This window comes from Macaca nemestrina, chromosome 2, assembly GCF_043159975.1.
Source record: "Macaca nemestrina isolate mMacNem1 chromosome 2, mMacNem.hap1, whole genome shotgun sequence".
In the NCBI taxonomy this organism is placed as follows: Eukaryota; Metazoa; Chordata; class Mammalia; order Primates; family Cercopithecidae; genus Macaca; species Macaca nemestrina.
In genome coordinates this window covers 170,229,525-170,242,382 of record NC_092126.1, presented here as the reverse complement: position 1 = coordinate 170,242,382, position 12,858 = coordinate 170,229,525, and the positions used below count along the sequence as shown (strand labels likewise).

The 12,858-nt window shown below is 42.3% G+C and overlaps 1 protein-coding gene and 1 long non-coding RNA gene across 6 annotated transcripts in view; one reads left to right on the top strand and one right to left on the bottom strand.

The window, feature by feature from the left end:
• Positions 1 to 7,725: 7,725 nt before the first annotated feature.
• Positions 7,726 to 12,858, top strand: part of LOC105470385 (SID1 transmembrane family member 1) — an 87,823-nt gene continuing 82,690 nt past the window's right edge. For 3 of the 5 annotated variants that reach the window (XM_071092405.1, XM_011722305.3, XM_011722304.3), the window contains exon 1: positions 7,737 to 8,599. In XM_071092405.1, the coding sequence (XP_070948506.1) occupies positions 8,378 to 8,599 (222 nt within the window). In that variant the 5' untranslated portion in view covers positions 7,737 to 8,377. Of the gene's footprint in view, positions 8,600 to 12,858 lie in introns of all 5 variants that reach the window. The other 2 variants (XM_011722307.3, XM_011722306.3) reach the window with 2 other exon arrangements.
• Positions 10,819 to 12,858, bottom strand: part of LOC105470384 (uncharacterized) — a 28,613-nt gene continuing 26,573 nt past the window's right edge. Inside the window, exon 4 of the long non-coding RNA XR_980486.2 lies at positions 10,819 to 11,364. This is a non-coding gene — a long non-coding RNA (uncharacterized lncRNA). The remainder of the gene's footprint in view (positions 11,365 to 12,858) is intronic.

Here is a 12,858-nt window from a genome sequence, read left to right as displayed (position 1 = left end):
CTTAAAGACACATGGAAATGTAAAAAAAAAAAGATGTTCATGACATGAAGTCAGACCCAAGGCCTTACATTTGCTGGGTTACATATTTGGATATCTATTGGTCTTTTTCAGGTGACAGGTATTTGGCTCATCAACCTTCAAAGTTGTTGAATTCAAATTAGAATTACCTGGGATCTGACAAACAGATTTTAATACTTCATTATTTTTCTGGGAGAAAAGAAACTAGCAAGGTCACAGGTTAATTTTTGCAGTAGGTGCAAGTGAAACTGCCATTGGCTATAAGTCCCTGTGGTCTCATTTGATGAGACTGGAATCACCCACACGTTTTTATCTTGGGGGTCCAATGATGGATGATATATCCAACAGTCAGTAAGATTGATGGCAGTGGCTACTGTTTCAGATAATCTGAGAATTGTGTCAGAATAAGTATGTTCTGACCTGACAACAAAGAGGATACCAAAAGAAAAAAGGGACCGTTATGGTAGAAAATGGCCAGTGGTCTACAGTTAACGAGAAGAATGATTATTAATAAGCAGGTCAAAAACAAAAGAGGAATTAGACAGGGGTCTTGGTCCAATGTGTTAGGTAGAAACTGTCCATTAAGAGGACATCTGCTTGTTTGAAAGACCTTGGATCAAATGTCTATTTCCAAAGATAGGCTGCTTTTAAGGATCTCTGAGAATTCTCAGCATGAGGTGCCCTATGGACTAGTCTTCCAAAAGTGTGGAATTCTGGCTTGTTTCTTTAGTGGTGAAACATAAAGTTGAGGATTGGCCTGCTGGAGTTTCACTGCTGTATTTGTTATTAACGGTACCTGATAAGGTTCCTTCCATTGAGGTTCAAGAGCAGTTTTTTATCCTATGTCTATTTCAACAGACGAAATTTCCTGCTGGATGCTCCTGAAGAGCCAATGTAAGAAGATGTAGCAAGGTGGCCTAAATTTGTTGGTGATAGGACTGGGTATAGTACATGAGTCCCTTGCAATATTTTCCCATATCTGGATGCAGCATGGAAGAATCTAGTATCAGGATGAAATTTCTAAACGCATGGGTTTTCCTGGTAGCAGTTCATAATTAATATGACCCCAAGATAGTGGATTATATGGCTGGAAGAGCTCAGGTGACTACCTTTAGCAGGGAAGTGCAAGGATTTATGAAAGTTTTGTTAATTTGAATTTAAGGATGCCATTGGTTCTTTCAACCTTTACAAAAGTTTGCGGGTGGTAAAGGCAGTATAGTTTTTGAGAAGGGGTAACACCTTATTATGTTCTTTTATAATGGTTCCTACAAATTGTATGCCTCAGTCAGTTGACGTAAAAGTTTGTATACCCCAGTTGGAAACATAAAATCAAGCAGCTTTTTAGAGACTGAAAGGGCTTGAGATTTTCAGCAAGGAAATTATTCAACCCATTCTGAAAATAGACAAGTCCCATCTGAAAGTGTTCAAAGGGTCTTTGAGGCCTTGGTTCTTGGCCATGCCTCACCTTTATAATTTTTCCAGGATTATGTCCACAAGTAACACACGACCCCAAAACAATCTCAGCTGCCTTTTTAAAGTTTTCTCACCAATATTGATTTGAGATAGTAATCAATTTGTCTTTACCATAATGAGTAGTTTCATGGAGAAATTCAGGTAATACTCATTTGAAATCACTTGGGGCCACCAAATGGTCATCTTGAGTTCCAAGGATTATCGGAGGTATGATTCATCAACAAATAACATGAGGTCAGAATTTTTTTTTTTTTTTTTTTTGAGATGGAGTTTCACTCTTATTGCCCAGGATGGAGTGCAAAGTCCCAATCTCAGCTCAGTGCAACCTCCACCTCCTGGGTTCAAGCAATTCTCCTGCCTCAGCCTCCTGAGTAGCTAGGATTACAGGCGCCTGCCATCACGCCTGGCTAATTCTTTTTTTTTTTTTTTTTGTACTTTTGGTAGAGACAGAGTTTCACCACATTGGCCAGTTTGGTCTTGAACTCCTGACCTCAGGTGATCCACCTCCCTCAGCTTCCCAAAGTGCTGGAATTACAGGTGTGAGCCACCACCCCCGGCCAAGGTCAGGATTTTCAATGAGAGCTACTAATACACCTGAGCAAAGTATTTAAAGTTCTCTAACTAATGTAAAACATTCATGAGGTTCCCCTTCTTTTGGTAAGTTCAGGAGGATGGCAGGATTCAGCGTGCTGCAGCAGTGAATACTAACGTGAGATGGAGAGTGCAGCTGGAACTCTTAGGAGGTTAATTGTGCCTCAATGGGTGGTAAAGTCTGTACTGCATGAGGAAACATCAGGTCAAGCAGGAAACCTAGGACTAATTTAGCAGATTTGACCAGTTTTGTAGTGGCAGTAATGTCCTAAGACAATCTTGGATTTGCAACTGGATTGACGGCAAGGCTATAGTAAGTGATGGGTTTTCAATAATTCCTATGAAGTTGAATTAAAATGCTGAGGTTTGTCCAGAACACTCATGCACAAATAGACAAAAGTTTTAGTTAGGGATGCCTACACAAGGAGGCTATTGAAGAGCTGTCTTCAGATTATAGGAGGTTTTTTCAATACTTGGACTCCCAGAAGAGAGGGACTCTTACTGAGGACTTAGCCATTTCATAAAGAGGTGTCACAATCTCAGGAAAATTTGGCACCCATTAACAAGAATATCCCATTAGACCTAGAAATCATTTCAACTGTAGTTTTCTGGGGGTCTAGGATAAGTCTGGATAGTACTCAGCCTGTTAGGAGAGAATGTTCTTCTCCCGCCCTAAATGAGCTATGTTTTGGCAAAACTCTGTATTTTAAAACTTTATATCCCTTTTCTGCTAAAGCTGAGAGCAAGTAGGTGGAATTTTTTTACCAGCTTCTCTAAACAAGTAGGCAGTCATCTACGTATTATATCAGAGGCGGGTGGATCACTTGAGTCCAGGAGTTCGAGACCAGTCTGGCCAACATGGTGAAACCCTGTCTCTACTAAAACTATAAAAATTAGCCAGGCACAGTGATGAACGCCTGTAATCCCAGCTACTCTGGAGGTGGAGGCACCAGAATCACTTGAACCTGGGAGGCAGAAGTTGCAGTGAGCCGAGATCATGCCACTATACTCTAGCCTGTGTGCAAGACTGTATCTTAAAAAAAAAAAACAAAAAAAAACCATGGTATTTTCTAGCAGTCTAGCCCCAACTCCAACTACCTCATTTAGTTACAGATCTTGTTTATTTCTTTATTCGCATGATTGAATTAAGGTCCAATCAAGTTTTTTTGGAAATGTTTCACATATGTCTTTTTTGAAACTTTGGTCTACTTTACTGGTTTTTGTCTTTTGTTTTGGGATTTTTTTTTTTTTTTTTTTTTTTTTTTTTTGACTCTCAGGCTTATTGCAGAGAGAGAAATCCTACAGGTCTCTTCCTGCATAGTTCAATCAGTCTTTGCTATCTGATATCTGATGTTTCAACCAACATATGCACAAATTGATACAGGTCAGGTACTCCTGGGTCATAGGCACCCCCCAAAATTCCAAATTATTCTACCACTATTTGCTCTTCTTTTTGGATTTAGGGGAATCTTCAATGACAGCTCTTAATTCATCTTGGGTCCAAGGTGTAAATTCTACAGTTGCCTACATACCTAGCTTATGGAAGGGATGCATCCTTAGAAGCAAATGGCATGTTGAGTTTTAAGAGAACTGTTGGGGAAGACGGTGGTCTGCATGAGAGGAAGGCAAGGAAGGAGCTGCAGAAAAAGAAAGATCAAAAAAATAAAGGAGAAGAAGGAAAACTGAACATAGAGTGATAACTGGAAACCAAGAAGAAGTAGGGTTTACCAAGGAAATAATTCTACTTTGTTGTTGTTCAAGTCATCAGATTGCTCATTCGCTTTAACCCAAGAATCTTATAGTGAAGCAATTTTAGAACTGAGTTTCATTTGTAGACTTTTGCATACCAACTCAAAAATTATCCATTACATCTGATAAATCATTTTCTCTTTCTTTTCTAAGGGGTTTCTCAGGTAATTGTTTAAGTCTAGTGTTTCCCAGCATGGCCACTGATGGCCCAAATCATCTTTGGTGAAATTACACCATTTAGAGAGGTGGGCACTATAATTAGAATTGTAATAAGTGTACATATAAGAAAAAGGAGTTTTTCCTGTAGGAGTGGAAAAATCTGACTTAAATGACCCCATAAGGGCTGGCAACAGTTGAAAGTGAAGCTTGTGTACTTTGCATCTTGAGCCCCCAACCTTGATGATGAGCTGCTTCTAAATGCACACCTGACAACCGGTCTCCCCAGGCAAGTGTAACACCAGAAAGAATGCTCTCTTTGGATCAAAACCAAATTCTCAGAACAAAAATCTAGATGAGAGGGTAATCTTACCTAGTTTTATTGGTAACCCACAGCAAAGTTTGTCCAAATGAATGCCAGTCAAATGAAAACCACATTGGTCTGGGAGGCCAGCTCAAATTAAAGCTTTATAGGGCCTATGCCTGTGTTCTATTCTATGGCAACACTTTCAGATAGCACAATGCAAAACAGAAGCAGAAAAGAAAGAAACAGGGATGAAAAGGAATGGCCTGACTCCACCAAAGATGCCAATCAAAAAGAAACTGATAACAAATGCTAGGTACCGAAGTGAGACTAGACAGCCAAAGAACGCAAAATCAAAGACCAGAATTCAGAACCAGTGCTGACCCAATGTGTCAATGCAGACTCAACAAACTGTGTGCAGTGAGGCACAAGAAGCTTTGGTGGGTACTGCACCTGGCAGAGAACTGGGATCCATGGTAACATGCAGGGCAGACAGTATCTCTGTGGAAACTTCAAGAAAACTACAGAAACAAGTGAAGATCACACAAATGAAAACAAACAGAGGCTAATTATTCAGAGCTTGCTCTAGCAAGGGAGTTGGCCACCATCACTTCTGCCTGGTAGAGACTCAAAGGCAGGCAGGGGAGTGAGAAAACTTCATAGTGATAAAAGGGGAAGGTTTTCAGGCATGCTCTGACTGGATCTTGCTGTTGGAAGCTGGAGGCCGGCTAAGTAGGAGCAGGGCATTTTTTGGTTTGGGAAGCATATTTGACTTTCTCTGATTGATCCTAAGTTGGAAGCAGGGGCAAAAATTTGGGTAATTGACTCATTGACCAAGCCCTAATTCTTTTGGGCCATTTGCTGCAGCAATTGTAGTTTGACTTCTTGGACTGGTTGCTGCTGAGGTTGTGGTTTGGTTTCCTCAGCTGATTGCTGCAGAAATTGTGGGTCAGTGTTGAATGGTATTTATGGTCTGGCCATTGCCCACTGGCATATTTAGTCTCTCACGGTAGAATCCTAACATCGTAGATATTAGGGAAAAAAACTGCCTTTAAAATCAAACCAATTGAACTCATGGAGAAAGAGAGTAGAATGGTTACCAGAAGCTGGGAAGGGTAACGGGAGAGTTGGGGGAGGGAGGTGTGGATGATTAATGGATACCAAAAAATGGAATGAATAAAGTGTAGTATTTGATTGCACAACAGGCTATAGTCAATAATAATTTAATTGTAAATTTAAAAATCACTAAAACAGTATAATTGGATTGTTTGTAACATTACGGATAAATGCTTGAGGTGATGGATATCTCATTTTCCATGATGTGATTATTATGCATGGCATGCCTGTATCAAAATATCTCATATACTCCATACATATATACACCTACTATGTACCCACAAAAATTTAAAATAAAATTCCTTTAAAAAATAAAGAAAAAAGATACCTACCTAATGGACCATATTTTATTTTTTAGCTATTGAACTAGCAGTCACACCATAACAGTATTTGTTCATTCAACACTTTCAACTTTTTAATGCACTTTCAAATACATCATCCCCTCTTTTATCTTTACAACAACCTTGTGATCCTGAGAGGTTAATTACTTGAGGTCACTGAATGAATTTTGGCTAGAATAAGGATTAGATAATATTACAGACTGACTTGTAATATATAACTCAAATTGTTAGGTATAATCACATACAAATGGCTTTAAAATAAATATTTTGTGTTTCATGCTATGATGAAGGATCTGTTCCAATTGCTTCTGATTTAGTTGCTTAAAGTTGAGATAAAATCTTGAAGGAAGGGTCATAGCACCATTCAAATACCTACAAGTCTGCCATGTGGAAGAAGTATTAGGTTTATTCCTATGACTCCAGAGGGCAGAACTAGTACAAGTGAGTGGGAAGAGAGGCCGATTTCAACGAAGAATATGAAGTATCTTTCTAATAATGAGACACTTGCCCCCAAAAGAAGGTGTTGCCTTGTGAAAGAACCAGTTCCTCATCTCTTATAGTGTTTGAAAAGAACTCCATAATAGAACTCCATAATCCAGGAGACTCCTTCCTGGAACTAGTCACACCAGCTAACCTCCAGGACATTCATAGATTTCAAGTTTATGAAATGTCATTGAACTTTGAAGAGAGGCGTAGATATTTTGAATACAGCAGTTTAAAGTCATTCAAATTATGGATGAAATTATTTTGTTGTGCTCCTCAAAAACAGCGAGTTCTATTTGAAGTTTTACCCCCAGGCTCTCCTTTGAATTAGTATTTTTGCTCATATACCCATACATTTTCAAGAAATTTCTTTCTTTCCTTCCTTCCATCCTTCCTTCCTTCCTCCCTTCCTTCCTTCCTTCCTTCCTTTTGAGATAGGATCCTGCTTTGTCATCCAAGCTGGGGTGCAGTGGGGTGATCATGGCTCATTGCAGCCTTGACCTCCAAGGCTCAAGCAATCCTCTCAGCTCAACCTCCCAAGTAGCTAGGATTACAGGCATACACCATCATGCCCAGCTATTTTTGTATTTTTTGTAGAGATGGGGTTTCATCATGTTGCCCAGACTTGTCATGAACTCATGGCCTCAAGCTAGCCTGCCTCCTGCCTCAGCCTCCCAAAGTGCTGGGATTACAGGCATGAGCCACTGCACCTGCCAAGAACATTTAAAACTTTAAAACTGAAAATTGTCCTAATAAGGAGTCTACTAACTTAATCTTCCATCAGCATTGTTTTCTGATTTCACAGAAAACTTTACAGCAAATGTATTGTATTCATTCTTGATGTTTTAAGAAATTAAAGGAATTAGACAAAGTAAAAACAAAAATCCATCTCTTTAAAGATGGTAAGTACTAGGATTTTAATCTGCAGTCTTAAATTTTTGAACAAGATCTTTTCTTTCTCAGTGGCTTCTTTTTAAATGGTCCTTCAGGTTGAACGCAATTACATTATTTTCTACTACACAAGTCATGAAGCTGAAATAAAACAGTGAGTTCTCTTCCACACCTCAATTGTGACTGTTCAATGTTCTGCAAGGTCTTCTGATGAACCCATTCTCACCCTGCTCCTTAACTGCCTCTTTAACTCTTTAAATCGAATCCCCTAATTTTTATCAGAAAAGTATTTCCTTTTTATGATAGGCTGTGGTTTCTGCCTTTAAAAAAATCTATTCTGGGGATTCTCCTGGAATCTGTAAGAAGTCATTGCAATGGTAAAGTAGGCAAGAGGGTGGGGTGGAAAGAAATGCCTTCTGCATAAATCTAGTTAGTCTGAGTCGTTTTTTGACAACTTCCGGGACCAGACTTCAGGCAGTGCTGGAAATTGTTCTCTTTACCATATCTTTTTTTTTTTTTTTTTTTACTGTACATATTTACATACATACACATATGGTGAGGGAGAGAACGTGATGACGTGAGACTCTCCTTGGAGAGTAGGAGGTAATAAAGAAATAAAACAGGTGTCTGAGGAGACGTTCTATTAGAGAGGGGAGAATAGAGAGTAATTATCGTTCAGACAGGCAAGAGTTCTCTGCAGGTAGCAGCCTGGGAAAGCGAACTCGCGCACCCTCTTGGGGGACGGGCTCTTTTGCTTTCTATTTCTTCTCCTGCAGCCAGGGTGCACGCGTATTTGAAACAGACCGAATTTCCTCCTCGATGTGGGGTCAGGTTGACTTTTCGAGACTAGCGGATATTTCTTTTTAATGACTCCAATGCCTTTTGTTACTGCTGTTATTGAGGTTGAGGGAGAAGAGATCGGTCTAAATTCTGGCTGGGTAAGTGGGGGGATTCTCGGCGATGAGAAAGGGGGAACTTAGAAGCCGGAGGAAAATCAGCAGCCCCCTCATCTCCACTTCTCCAGTCCCCCCACTCTTCACCCGTGACCTCCCGTGGAGACCCCAGGAGGCAGCATCAATATTTGATCGACCCTTCGTCTGCACGCTGCCAGCCCTGGCCGGCTGGGCTCGCCAGGCATTGCCCGCTCGGCGCTGAGGCGGACGCCCGGCCCTGCCCCGGGATTTGGAAGGACCCTCTCTGCGCTCGCCCCCTCCCCAGGGTGGCTCTGCTTCCGAGCCTGGGCGCGGTGCCCACCATGCGCGGCTGCCCGCGGCTCGCGCTGCTCTGCGCGCTGCCCTGGCTCCTGCTGGCGGCGTCTCCCGGGCACCCGGCGAAATCCCCCAGGCAGCCCCCGGCACCGCGCCGCGACCCCCTCGACCCTGCCAGGGGCGCCGATTTCGATCATGTCTACAGCGGGGTGGTGAATCTCAGCACCGAGAACATCTACTCTTTCAACTACACCAGCCAGCCGGGCCAGGTAAGACACTCGCTCCCCTCACTTGACTCCTAGAAACTTGCCAGATCTCAGAGCTCCGTCGCTGCTTTGGAGTCCCCTGGGAATTGACCTTGGGAGACCTCGGGGACCAGGGGACGTTTGTTCCCTTTCTCCTCCGAAGCAATCACTGCCCTGCCCGAGCTGCCGCAACACGCCTCGGGGACAACTCTCTGCTTCGCCTCGCGCCTCCCCTGGCCTGGTCACGGGCATTTCTGGGCTTTGCAGAGGCACCAGTTCCCCGCACCGTCTGCGGGTCCTGGCTCCCTGCTGGGCCTTTCTCCAGGAAAGTCCTGATTTCTAGGGTTGCGAGGTGTGGTGTGGAGCGCGCAGAAGGACTGCACCTCGGTTCTTAATCCCCTGCAGGGAAGAAACCTAATTTCAAGCGGATGATTCAGTCAGACCCTTCTATTTCATAGCGCATGGAGAGGGAGAACTGCTCAGAATCTAAAATGGAAATTGTGTGACAATGGACGGAAGCTGCAAAACCTCTATGCATTCAACAGTCACTTCCTGCGTTTCTGTACCATTGTCACACGTATGTGCTTCAGAGATGCCAGAAGACCCGGGCAAAGACGTGAGAACTGCAGCCATCGGCTGATCCATCCACGTTTTGATTTTAAATAAGGATGGATAATTGTGTGAAAGTTCTAGACCTATTTTTGACAAGAGTTGAGGGAAGATAAGGAGGGGGAAATGTTCCAGTGACTATCCCTTTGACATACATACTCTGATTATATAATGTAAGGAGATGCATATAGTTCATTTCTTTCCTCTAGTGTTGTACCTCTGGAGCAGCACTGGGCAGGGGGAGGGGGAGAGAGAGAGAGAGAGAGAGAGAGAGAGAGAGAGAGAGAAAGAAAGGGTTGGGGGGGCCTCCCCAGTGTACCAACCTCTGGAGCTTCTTCCCATGTAAATATGTTTATGTATCTCTTACTATACCAGCATCCCCTACCCTCTAGGGAAATTCCAGAACTAGATGATTGGGATACCATGATATGCCTCCCTCTCTGATTCTCACTCCAGATCAGAACTAGAAAACCTCATCACTTCCCAAAGTGAGGGTGGTTTGTATTGAGCAGGGGGTCCAATGTGCCTAACACTGCTCCCAGACATCTTCCAGCTGTGTGTAGCCAGAAAGTGCCCTGAGTGCCCCATCTCCAGTGCGGCACCAAATCCTGTGGCACTGTCACCATGGCAGCACAGCCCTCACCCTGCTCTGTCCTCCAGTAACCTTCAGGTTATATGTTCTGTAGTGAGCAGAGTGGCTGTGCGCAGACCTATTCCATGGTAGACAAGGGAGAGGCTGCAGTTTTTGTTTCCCACACCCCACATACCCAACCTCTTTCTATCTAGGGTGGGAGTACCCATGGACTGGCTGACATGTTGCACATGAGGTGTGTTCCTAGCCCTGTGATTGGCTGGGAGCAGAAAAAAGTCTGAAAACTCCATGATTTCTGGAGTAAGTCTCAGCTTCCCCCTAAATCATTGGTAAGAAAACTCAAATTACGTGTGCTAAGTAAATCCTGACATCAGGCTTTGGTATTTCTTGCAGTTCTGCATAGAGATAGAGCGTCTGGTTTTGAACTGTTGCTTTTACATTGTCCCCTTAGTATTGTGTGAGTTTTGCACTTGAGATCACCTGGTTGACTTCCCTGGTAAACCTTGAGATATTGAGGGCAGGGACAAAGTCATGTTCATCTCTGTACTCCAGTACCTAGCACAGTGAATGGCACGTAAGAGGTTTATAAGCCAGGCACAATGGCTCACACCTGTAATCCCAGCACTCTGGAGGACAAGGTGGGAGGACTGCTTGAGACCAGGAGTTCAAGATCAGACTAGACAACATAATGAGACCCTCTCTATACAAAAAAATTTTTTTAAATTAGCTGGGTGTGATGGCACATAAGCCTGTAGTCCCAGCTACTTAGGGGGTGGAGGCAGGAGGATTGCTTGAGCCCAGGAATTTGAGGCTGCAGTGAGCTGAGCTCTTGCCACTGTACTCCCACCTGGGACAGAGTGATACCCTGTTTTTTAAAAAATGGTTTGTTTGTTTGTTTTTTGAAAGGAAAAAGAGGCTTATAAAAAACATTTAGTTTTTTCCAAAAATGAACAAATAAGTGAATAAAGGGTTATTAGCTAAGGCTAAATAAAATGAAATGTACACCGTCTTCAATTTAACAGTCTGGAAAATGTGAGATCATTTCAGATAAAAACATAAAAACAATTTTCTTTTATAAAACAAATTTGGTTTTTATAAAAACACATTTTAAAAATTGTTCTATTATGCCCTATTTGTCTGTGTGTGTTAACATGTCCTTTATTTTATGAAACGGTTTTTAAAATACTTTTGAATGACACAGTAAAAGGTTAACAACCCAAGCAGTCCCTAGAATTTTTATTAAAATATTACTAGTCTGAGAAATACAAAGTTGGGAACCATGGGAAGAGGAGATAACAAAAATTTCAATTATTTTAGTGCCAGTATTCACAATATAAGCCAGATGTCCTCAAATCTTACAGCCTTCTGGGACCAGTCTTTAATATGCAAATGCAGTGGTGGAGCCCTCAAGCCACTTACTGTGGGAAATTAACCTCCTCTCCTACCAGCCAGTATTCCTGTTGCTTTCTCCAGAGAAGATATTTTCTTGATCTGTCTGTCCAAACCATTACTCTCGGTTCCTGCTTTCTTCTTGGTTCTTTTTGTCCTGTGTTAGATATCAGCAGCCCCTTCTTGCAGGAACACAAGGCTGTTGGATGTAGCAGAATTTTACTGAAGGTTTGGAATAACATAGCGGAATGACATCACAGCACAAGATAGCCCATACTGTTTCGACAATTTACCACCAGGGGGATTTCAAGATTGCGATGCACTCTTTCAGGTGCTGGTTTGTCACTATCTTCTTGGCCATCCCCTCACACCTCCTCAAATGCTGGCCCCTACCCACTAAATTTTTGTTACCCTCCCATGTTGTGCAATTTTTGCCATCATTGCTTATCCCACGCTCACTAAGAGGCTCTGTTAAATAGCAATGTATGACCCCAGACCTATGCTCTTTGGAGCAGAAGCTTGGACATGACTGTTTTCCCTTTGACCTGAACAAAGTCTTGATAAGATAAGTCTTTCTACCCCGCAGGGTCATTGCCCACCTCCCCTCTTCAGTGCAACAAAGAATTTGGTTTAGGAAAAAAACGTCTAGTTTTTGAGCTTTAATCTTTGTTTTCCTTTTTCTTCAAGCCATTGTTGCTTGCCATTATTTTTCCTGTGCCTTGGAGGCGAAAGTCTATTCTAAGTTCAGGCTTAAAGACAGGAAGCTGTTGTGGGAGCCATTGCTCCTAATCTTTCCTGTCAGCCACTGCATCTCCCATACCAAACTGTCCCAGAGAACTATTCAGCCAAGCTTGTGTCATACTAATTAGTGGAACTCAGCACCAGGAAAAGTCTCATATGCCTTCCAGGCATAGGGTAATGTAAATATGAAGTTGCCTTTAAAAAAATCGCTTAGAGAATGGAGTGACTGCTTTAAATAAAAATGATGAAAATAATAATTGGAGGTGCGGGTTAGGCAAGATCATGATTCATTTCATTTCTCTGGAAGGAGGTGTCTGGAGACTCACTTTAAAAGGAGGAGCGCTATACTCTGCAAACAGGGTGTTCTATAACCACAGGGCTCAGCCAGGCTAGAAGGAAACTACCTTGTTGGGAAAGTTGCCAGGGATATGTTTGACTGGGACAGAAGGCACAATGCAGGTTTACTGGGAAATGAGAATACCCTTGTAGAGACAGGTGGCAGCAACAATCAGATGTTTCTATTTGAGCTAGATGGTGATAAGAAACCCTTAAATAAAATCTAACCACTGGGCAACAGGCTGTCTTCTCTGAGGTTTTTCCGTACGATTTTTTAATTTGAAATATTTCCCTGGAAGTATTTCTTTTGTCTCATTTATTAACTGAGGCATTTATCTTTTAATGACATATACTTTTCCACGCCCAAGGAACAACCCTCAGCTTTATTAATATAAACCGGTAGTTGTACACCTAGAACCAGTTAAACCAGTCTCTTGGATCCAGATTCAAAAAGCCTACCCAGTCCTTAAGAACAATGAAATGTCCATGTGGACACTCCGGTGGTAACTTCTAGCTAATTACATGGAAGAATTTAGAACTTTGATATGATGGCCTGAGTTCTCCCTGTCTCGTATAGGAATGCTTACTCTTTATGTACTGAGGCCAAGAAGCCTCC